This window comes from Gadus macrocephalus, chromosome 4 (assembly GCF_031168955.1).
Source record: "Gadus macrocephalus chromosome 4, ASM3116895v1".
Classification (NCBI taxonomy): domain Eukaryota; kingdom Metazoa; phylum Chordata; class Actinopteri; order Gadiformes; family Gadidae; genus Gadus; species Gadus macrocephalus.
In genome coordinates this window covers 33,250,212-33,260,730 of record NC_082385.1, presented here as the reverse complement: position 1 = coordinate 33,260,730, position 10,519 = coordinate 33,250,212, and the positions used below count along the sequence as shown (strand labels likewise).

The 10,519-nt window shown below is 44.4% G+C and overlaps 1 protein-coding gene and 1 pseudogene across 1 annotated transcript in view; both read left to right on the top strand.

The window, feature by feature from the left end:
• The first annotated feature begins 1,107 nt into the window (after positions 1-1,107).
• Positions 1,108-5,317, top strand: LOC132455403 (zinc finger protein 239-like; annotated as a pseudogene).
• Positions 5,318-7,971: 2,654 nt separating this feature from the next.
• Positions 7,972-10,519, top strand: part of LOC132455362 (zinc finger protein ZFP2-like) — a 49,251-nt gene continuing 46,703 nt past the window's right edge. Inside the window, exons 1-4 of the mRNA XM_060049195.1 lie at positions 7,972-8,253; positions 9,205-9,335; positions 9,724-9,995; positions 10,164-10,227. Coding sequence (XP_059905178.1) covers positions 9,248-9,335; positions 9,724-9,995; positions 10,164-10,227 — 424 coding nt within the window. The 5' untranslated portion in view covers positions 7,972-8,253; positions 9,205-9,247. The remainder of the gene's footprint in view (positions 8,254-9,204; positions 9,336-9,723; positions 9,996-10,163; positions 10,228-10,519) is intronic.

The window sequence follows — 10,519 nt, the reverse complement described above, 5'->3', positions numbered from 1 at the left end:
TGGATCCCAGGGAACATCGGCAGGCACTTTGGTTCCTACCTACCTTTATTCACTCACTGAACAAAATGTCGGCTGAAGTATTAATCGCGGCTGTAACTGGGCACCCGGTGTTGTACGAACCCACCCTTTTTCAGTTCAGAGATCGAAACGCCATAGTGGTTTGGATATCAAGTGATGATAAGCGGGAGTATTTATAGGCTACATCTAGAACGTTCGTATTTAAGCGGGAATCATTATAATTTGCTCTACATGCCACCAATCTAACCAACCAATCGCGTGTAGCATGCTTTAAACAAAACCGTCACATAAACAAACTAATCGACAAGACGAGGGATAAATGACAAGGGATATATCTCTTGTCTTTTATCCCTCTATTCCCCACTATTCACGGAGCCTGAGGTGAATAATTTTTAATTAAATAGTCTAGATAGATAGATAGTCAAGTCTTTATTAATACCAAACGACACAAATCGTCGGGAATCCATTTAGGTGGTTCGTCCCACACAGGACAGTAGCCTACAAGACCACACAGAACAAGTCTGACTGGACATACACACAATACATCACATTAAAACTAGACACGCGTTGATAGATAGATAGACAGAAAGACCTAGATAGATAGATATGTTCCATTATTTGCCTTGCGGAGCCAACCAGTCCTGTGCACGTATGCAAATTAGCCATGTGCGCTAACGTCTATTTGTTTTGAATGCGACGAATGAGTGCAGATCATGATTTGCAGATCCAGATCAGTGAAACATATTTCAACTACTACAGCACGCAGGGTTTTTTGTTCTCGGTTGTAATTAGCCTACATTTTAGGATTTTTATATTGGGGGGAATCACTGTCCTACTTGTTGTCGAAGCACTTTATCGAACAAGCAAAACCGTCTCGGCAATATGGCCAAGGTGTATGGGAGAGTTCAATATTTGATATGGCTGTCTGTAGGGCCTACTAAACGCATACGGCTCCTTTAAATGCGTCTGCATAATTGAATTGTACGTCATGAGCGACTTGAGCGACCAAAGCGAACAGAAAAATTCGCAGCGAAAATTCGCAGCGACCAAAGCGTCTTTGACGCTTTGGTCGCTCCTGGTGTGGACGTACAGTTATTCAGCATCCAAATGAGAGGCGTCCTCTGTTACAACTCCAGCACACACCCTTATAAAGCACACTCCTCTATGATTTAATGAGTCGTAAGTGTAGCCTGGCTATTTCCAGACTCGTTGGTCTGGGGAAGCTGCTGTCATTGTCTTCAGCACAAGAGGCTTGATCAACTTGTTCAACTGACTCTGTACGCAAATGGCTGCTTGCTGTCGCTTACCTGTCGTCATTGTGTTTAACTAGCCAATAGGGTGCCAGGGGGAGAAGCCAACTTGGTGATTGGCGCTGTCAAACCAAAATTGTACCGGGGGCGAAAATCACGATTGTACGTTGCTAGGCGGGTTTAAAAAAACGTTCGCGCTGATGTTGCCAAAGAAGAAATAACAGTAAATAATACAGTAAATAATACAGACAACACTTTTTTTTACTTTATATTTGTAATGTATTGAATATAGCTAGTAAATTGAGTGTTTTAAAGTGTATCATAGTCTAGCTAGCTTGTGTTAATACACTCAGTTTACTAGCTAAATGCCATTTAACAATTACATCCAATGCAAATATAAAGTTAGCAACGCTAATAAATGTCATTTGTAAAATAAGTGTTATCTGCTTGATGTTAATTCGTCTTGTGACGCTGAATGAATGAGCGCAAATGTTTGTGAATATTCATGAACCTTCCTACGTCATCGTTCTACGCGATCGTCCGTTGCCAGGCAACGTTCAACGCGATCGTCCGTTGCCAGGCAGGTTTGGAAATTTCGAACGCAGATTACGTAGGCGGTACATGTTTCGCCCCCGGTACAATTTGGGTGTGACAGCTTCTCCAAAAACGTCTCGGAAGCAGAAAGAAATGAATTGCTCTTCTCCAGACCCTTCTACAGGGCGGATTCAAATCGCCGGCAGAACAGGTTGGGGGATCCCAGTCTATCGTAAATGGGGATTAACAACTATTCAGTGCAAATGAAAGGAAATGAAAATGTGTTTCCTTCTTTATGTGGAAAGCAGGAGACCCCAGACACCATTTCAATCAAGGTTGAAGAGGATATTGGTGGAGGCATGCCCTCTGTAGGTTAGTAATACACATTGCATCCATGCAAGCAAACTGACCTACCAACTGAGAATGTACTCGATTCTAACTGTGCTGGTCCTCTTTTGAAAAGCATCATGACCGGCACCCTGCAAAAACACAAGGACTACTATACAGTTTATAGTAGAATGATTTACATCTTCTTCATGGCAGATGTCAGGAATGCTGAATCCGCTCTGATTCCCAGTATAACTACAGTATTGGTAAAGCAGGTGATCGGAAACAACAGATGACCTGGGTTGTGTCTTGATGACCTCCCCACATCCTTAAAAGGTGGAGACGTAGCGGTGCCTTCTCAGCTGGAGCCTTTGACCCTTGACCCCCCCAAGGGGAACAAGGGAAATGCATAATAAACAAAAATGCGTTCGAAAGAAAGTGTCAAAATATACTTCTTCTAATACATCAGCGTGTGCAAGTACATGCTGTATCCCTTTGTGCAAATAATTAATTAATACCATTACTTTCTGTCTTTTTTTTCATCTCTGAAGACGACGGCAATGAAAGCAGAGACTGTAGCACGCAGCGCGGCGACACCTCAGAGAGCCTGCGTGTGGACGCCCCTGGCTCCTCCCACATGGCCAGTCACAACGGGGAGCTGCGGATCCTGAGCGTCTATGGAAAAGCGGAGGGCCCACTGGCGATGGATGGTTGGTGGATGGTTTCTCCCAACAATGCCAATATGATGGTACACATGAGGACCCGACCAGACGAGAAGCCGTACGGGTGCGACCAATGCACGAAGAGCTTCAGTCAGCTAAACGTACTGAAGAACCACATGAGGACTCACACTGGGGAGAAGCCCTACAGCTGTGACCAATGCACGAAGAGCTTCAGTCGGCTAAACGTACTGAAGAAGCACATGAGGACTCACTCCGGCGAGAAGCCCTACCGGTGTGACCAATGCACGAAGAGCTTCAGTCGAAGTGAACACCTGAGGAGCCACATGAGGACTCACACCGGGGAGAAGCCCTACAGCTGTGACCAATGCACGAAGAGCTTCAGTCAAAGTAACGACCTGAAGAAGCACATGCGGACTCACTCCGGCGAGAAGCCCTACAGCTGTGACCAATGCACGAAGAGCTTCAGTCAAAGTCAACACCTGGGGAGCCACATGAGGACTCACACCGGGGAGAAGCCCTACAGCTGTGACCAATGCACGAAGCGCTTCAGTCAAAGTAACGACCTGAAGAAGCACATGAGGACTCACTCCGGCGAGAAGCCCTACAGCTGTGACCAATGCACGAAGCGCTTCGGCCACAGCTCGTCCCTGAAGAAGCACATGAGAACGCACTCCAGGGAGAAGCCCTACAGGTGTGACCAATCTTCAGTCAGAAAGGCAAGCTGAAGAGCCACATGAAGACTCACACCGACGAGAAGCCCTACGGGTGCGACCAATGCACAAAGCTCTTCAGTCAGAAAGGCAAGCTGAAGAACCACATGAGAACTCCCACCGGGTAGAAGCCCTACAGCTGTGACCAATGCACGAAGCGCTTCAGTCTGAAAAACCAGCTGAATAACAACATAAGGACTCACACCGGTGAGAAACTCTACGGGTGCGAGCAATGCACGAAATGCCACGGCCAGAGCTCGTCCCTGAGGAGCCACATGAGGACTCACACGGGTCCTCATGTGGAACCGTGTGGACACGGGGAGAAGCCCTACAGCTGTGACCAATGCACGAAGCGCTTCAGTCAGCAAAACCACCTGAAGAGCCACATGAGGACTCACACGGGGGAGAAGCCCTACAGGTGTGACCAATGCACGAAGAGCTTCAGTCAGAGCAACGATCTGTAGATCCACATGAGAACGCACTCTGGGGAGAGCCCTACAGGTGTGACCAATGCACGAAGCGCTTCAGTTCGAAAGGCATGCTGAAGATCCACATGAGGACTCACACCAGCGAGAAGTTTAATTAAACTACAAGGTGTGAAAGGTGTGGGAGGGGGGGCTCTGATTAAATTTAGTAAGAGTGTCTGCCTCTCTGACCCGAGAGAGCTGGTTCCACAGTAAAGGAGCCCAGTAACTGAAGGCTCTGCTTCCCAGTCTGTTTTTAGAGATACTGGGAGTCACTAACAGACCTGCATTCTATGAGCCAATAAAAACAAGTCATAATAATAATAATGACTCATTATTGTGCATTTAAAAATGTATATTATTACATTGCAGCATTATTTGGGGATGACAATACAAGACTTCCATGAATGTGCATTTGAAGGAGAGTTTGTTTTGTATTCCAGCTGGCAAATTTCTATAGGCTACTATAGATCCATTTCAAAACACGTTCCAAGTAGGCTATAGGACAAAGCATAATACATCCTGGAATGAGTGAAGCTTGCCTGCTCACATGTTAAAATGACTGCCACAACTGCCAAGAGCAAAACCATTTGTACATAGTGTAGGCTACAGTAGCCTATTTTATTTTATTAAAGGATCCCCATTAGCTTATGCCATAGCAGTTTGCTAATCTTCCTGGGGTCCAGGAAGATTATTTTCTAGTTCATATCTTGTATCACAATAGGCAATCGTGGTTGAAGAGGATCCACTTAAAAAGGTCCCTGGTTAAACATCTAGATCTCAGTGATGCTTGAGTCAGTTCATGCCGGTCCTCCTAGAGTGCAGCATTATTCTAATGGGACAGAGTCAGAAGATTCCTAGCAGTGGTCCCCCTTCACTCCTTGTTTGTCGTGGCGGCTGGTGATCAGATTTAAGGGATGGGTGACAGGCCTTCATTGTGCATATTGTATATAGTCCTCTGCAAAGCTATTCAGTACATACTGTATATAGTTCTCTGCAACCATGGTGGCATCAGGCCTTCAGTGTGCATATTGTATATAGTCCTCTGTAAACCTATTCAGTGTACATACTGTATTGAATGAAGTAGGTTCCTGTACACTCTTTGTCACTGTAGAGTAGTCAATATGATTTGCCTGTACAGCACCTTAAAAAACCCACTGTAGCCTGTATTCATAGGCACACCCAGCCTCGCTTTCAATATAACACGCACTCGCATTCTGTAATCACCGTCAGTAAATAATAATATGAAAAGACCCAGAGGAATGCAACGCAAATTAAATGTGAACATGTATTGAGGCTTTAATAAAATCCCGGACGATTTTGAAATTTCACCTGGACGCATTTGATTCCTACCCTTCCACTGTTAATTAGCTGCGCAAGTTGTGTGGCGTGTGAGCGTGTGCATGGGTTGAATTGCGTGCGTCTCACGGAGAGCCCTGCGCAATGTTCAGCTGTCAGAAATGTGTTGTAATCACTTGTATTCCTCATAGCTCTCAGGCTGTGAGGGAATCAGCAGCCCGCGATCGCAGCTCCTTTGATGTGAACGCGCACAGAGCGCAGAGTTCAGAGCCGGACAATGATGTCGTAGTAAAGCCCTCAGGTCTACTCTGCATGTATTAACTGTGGCTAAACATCAACTGCACTGAAGACATCATAACTTCATAAGTTCTCATTTTCAAATGATTATGAATACTATTATTGTTATTTGAAGCCGTGTCAGTCTTGACTGTGGGTGGTGTGGTCCTCTGTGTCTGCTAGTGTCTATGATACAGTAATATTTTGGTCGACATATCAAACGGAAGAACTTTTATTATGAAGAGCACAGGTCAACGAAGCACTCGCTCAGTAAGAACCAAAAAACGAATAAACGAACTGAAATTTTGGATTTTCGTTTTTTGGACAAAACGAAAAAACGGCTTGTTTTCTTGTTTCTGCTTAGGTCAATTATTCCCAGGAAACAGTAATAAAACGTACCTTGCTCAGTCGTTTGCAGTAAAGCACCACATCTCATAGGAGTTGTATATGAGTTGGCTGTTAACAAAGTAAATCTGCCTTCTTTCGTTCTTTCAGCAGTGAATAAGCCAAGATGGCAATTTAACGTTGCATAAACTCTGTGTTCTATATACGTTTGCTGTTATCAGTGTTTTACAATGTTTCACGTGTGTTAGTTTGATATTAAAATCTTTATGGAACGTATCGCATTTCAGACTCAAACGACGTCTGCTGCAGCTTTGTTCTCGTCGTCAGAAGATGAGGAACACCAGTCAGCACCAATGATGTCAACACCAGTCAAGCATCCTCCCTCTGGCCAAGCACCGTTTGTAAGTTTGTACAGCATATTGTCTCTAATTGAATTATAAAACTACTGTAATCTGTTGAATTTAACATTGAAAATAAACCTCTTGTTTTACAGTCACCACGCCATGAAGTTGGTGAAACCGACGAAAGCTATCAGCCCGAGTCAACCCTCACGCCCACATCGGCGTCGTCATCACAAGATGAATGTGTAAAGGACTGCCGTGAAAAGATTATTGGCAATGAATTCAGCCTCATGTCACTATTCAAATGCAAACATACTTGTGAGAATAGATGGTTTTCTCTCGCATATTAAGAGCCACGTTAACGGCAATACACTATGGGGGAGGTGGACACGTCTGCAAGGAACAACAATCTACACAACAAAGTATTCAGTCGATTGGCCTGGCCTTAGTATCAGACTTAATGGCTCCAGTAGGAATGCAAATGTGAACTATCTTTATGGGGTCAGAACAGTCTCATTAATAATGAATGCACCGAGAAGGATTCACAAATGTATTTTCTACCCATGACACAATTCTTTCATTTGTGAATAAAAAATACAATGTATCTCCTGCTTTGTGGACACCAAAGTTCAACATTAGAAACTTAGAAGGAGGTAACTGATAGGCAGCTAACTTATAGTGCAATTTAGACTTATAATAATTGATAAAAAATGATGTATGACCGTTATTCTGATAGGGCCTATTGTTTTCATCTAAGGAAACAGTAGCTTAGTAGCTCCGCTTGTGAAATGTTGGTCGTCCAATAATATTATTTCTCGAATATACACTTGGAGCAACACTCCTACAACAACAACAACGTGCATTTGAACCATTTATTACAAGAAATATAAACAAAAATATATGTAAACAATGAAACTTAGTTCCTCCGGAGCGTCGTCAGCTTCTTGGTGCCCGCACTACTGGCCGTCTGGAGCTGGATATTTTAGTCGGATGGTCTGCACGACGCAAGTAGGTAGAACGACACGACAGCCTCGGCCCAATCTCTCGCCTTGCAGGACCCATTCCAGAAAGTCCCGGTAGGCTGTTAGGCGATATTGTCTAGACAAAACATTGAGCACACAGATAGCGAAATATGTTTCTTTACCGTTCAAAAATATGAGTTGGTTTCTAACGATACAAAGATTAATGAAAATGGGTGACATTTCCATTTAAACATGTTCAATAAAAGGATAATAGAACGGGGAAAGGTTACCTCTTAAGGTTGGGGCACAGTGCACTAAATAAAACAATGAATTTGATAGGTAAACACCACACTGGATTATGTGAGGGGTGCCAGGTAGAGGAGACAGTGGAACGTGTTTTAATGAACTGTAGTGGTTATGGGACGGAGAGGTAAAGTATGAAAAATCAATTGAGAGAATTGGGTATGCAGGAGTTTACTTTGGAAAATATTTTAAGATTAACGAAGAGGAATTGTATAAAAGTATTCTTCGGCTTTTTAAGAGAAACAGGGTTATATGATAGGATATAGAGTAGAAAGAATGTGTGAATGAGTGAGTGTTTGGATATTTTTTGTTTCGATTCATTAACTGGATCAGAAGAGGGCGGTAATGAACCAAGTTGTGGATGCCAATCGCCGTAAAACCCCAAGAAGAAGAAGAAGAAAGGTTACCTCCCCTTTCTCTACTTTGCCCGCCCAGAGAATTTGTCCCGACCGCCCAATGAGCAAAGGAGCTACGACCGCGTGGGCTCAGCATACACACAGTTCTTTCCCGGAGAGACATCATAGCTTGCAGGCATGGCAGTTGCTCAGTGTTGGGATGTACAAATGATCACAAAAGTCTATGTTTAGTTCCTTCACCCGAGCCTGTTTTCTCTGGAAACGCGCCAAACATTTCACCGACTTCCTCAACTTGGTCCAATACAAAGCTGGACTTGCTGAACGTCTGGAAAAGGAGTCCGGATCACTACCAACTCTCCTCGGCTCAGCTACAAACCTCGGACAAGTAAGTCAACTACCGCTATATCATCGTGTTGCTTTACTGTATATGGTTACCTTGTTACCCTAGCATTAGCTCTACAGCTACCAGCCCAGTTACTGTCTCTAATGTAAAGGTAGATGGCATCAGGTATGTGTGTGAATACACGCACTGTAATGCGAGTGTTGTACACTTCTTTGTTATTTGGATAACCGTTCTGACGGAGCGGGCACCTCTGCAAACCAGGGGGATCACACGAGAATGGGCAAAGTTCCGCAAAGGGGGTACAGGCACTGATCTCTGCTGCTTAGATACCAAGGGAATGTCCCGAATCTTTAAGAATGTCTGCTCACCCTTCTACAAATGAATACAACTGTCTTTTTCCAGCTACGTGACCGCAGTAGTTGTAGCGTTTTCACAACCCGCTACCATCACCTTGTTTTCACTCTGAGCACTCCCCTCCCTCTACCCCTTAAAGAGCGAAATAACTATTTTCAGGCTGCACTTGAAAATAAGAATTTGGTTTTTAATTTGCTTGCCTGGGTAAATAAAGGTTGATAATAATAATGACCGCCGTTACAGCTCGTAACTTACGGTCTGAAATGTGTCCCCGGATGCAGCATAATGTTATACATCGATCTGGTCTGAGTTCACAGGTAGTGAGTTGCGGGTTGGACTGCCATTCCAGGGCCCACTCATATTTTCCCCATCCCACCTGATTCAAATCAATGGGTTATTAGCAGATTTCTGCAGAGCTTGATGTAATTCTATTGAGATGATGAGATGAACTTTTCAGACAAACGAAATATGCAAACAAATAAATTGTATGAATTCATCTGATCATTTCATAGATCTAATTTTAAGTATTAGGCTAATATAATTCACTAAACATGCTTATCTTATGTCTTCTTACAACTTGCACCTGGAATGCATACAAAGTAAATTGAGTACTAATTTGACCTTGTTGTCTCTACACAGGCCATCTCATCAAGTGCTTACATTCAGCAGCTTCTCTCAAGGGATGTTGCCTGCCATACAGACCACCTGGAAACACATAGGAAACACACGGCTATCCTTAAAGACTTTGCGGACCCACTTTACAAGTGAAGGTATGTACTCCACCCTGAGTACATTTACTTGATGTGGTAGATTCTAGGCAGCATAGATTCTAGGCTGATGCTAGACTCTAACTGCGCTAAAAAGCTCTTTGGAAAAGCATCATGACCAGCGCCCTGTTAAACACGAGTCTAACTTGGGAGTTGCATTTCAAAGATGGAATCAGTCAAGAGCCCAGAAGGTTTTCAGGATAGATGCCACATGAGCTGTTTATTATTCTCAAACATCAATGAATTCAAAATGTATAAATGTTAGCTGATCAGCTTACCGTTGCCGCTTGAGCTTTGAGTCTAGGGGGGAGGGGGCTGGAGGAGACATCCCTCTGCAAAACTCTGAATCTTTGTCTGCATTATACATTTTAAACCCTCTGTGTCTGCGAAGCCTTTGGAGACCGTAGCACTCAGCGCGGCGCCACCTCGGAGAGTCTGGGTGTGGACGGCCCTGGCTCCTCCCACATGTCCAGTCACAGCGGGGAGCTGCGGATCCTGAGCGTCTACGGTAAAGGGGAGGGCCCACTGGCGGTGGGCGGCCATGACACCCTCTTCACCGCGTCAGAAGTGGAGGCCCTGAACTCGCTGTCTGCGGACCACAGCGAGGCCAAGAGCCTGGAGCGCGGCGAGCGGCTGGTCTGCCGCGAGGAGCTGAGTGTGCAGGTTGGAAATCATCTTCTTATTCAGCATCCAAATGAGAGGCTTCCTCTGTTACAACTCCAGCACACACCCTTAGAAAGCACACGCCTTTATCATTTAATGAGTCGTGAGTGGGGATTAAAAATCTATTCTGTGCAAATGAAATAATGTCCTTCTTCATGTGGAAAGCAGCAGACCCCAGACACCATTTCAATCAAGGTTGAAGAGGATATTGGTGGAGACATGCACGCTGTAGGTTAGTAATACACATTGCATCCATGCAAGCAAACAACCTGGATCAACTGAGAATGTACTCGATTCTAACTGCGCTGAAAAGCCTGGTCCTCTTTGGAAAAGAATCATGACCAGTGCCCTGTTATGTTAGCTGATCAGCTTACAGGGAAGGACATGTTGTCGCTTGTAACTGTCAAAATAGAATAATTGGGCTTATCTCGCATGTCATGTTGTGCTCAGATCATTTTGCGCTGGTGTTCGTTCAGTCTCCTCCACCTGGCCTCCGCTTGAGCTTTGAGTCTAGGGGGGAGGGT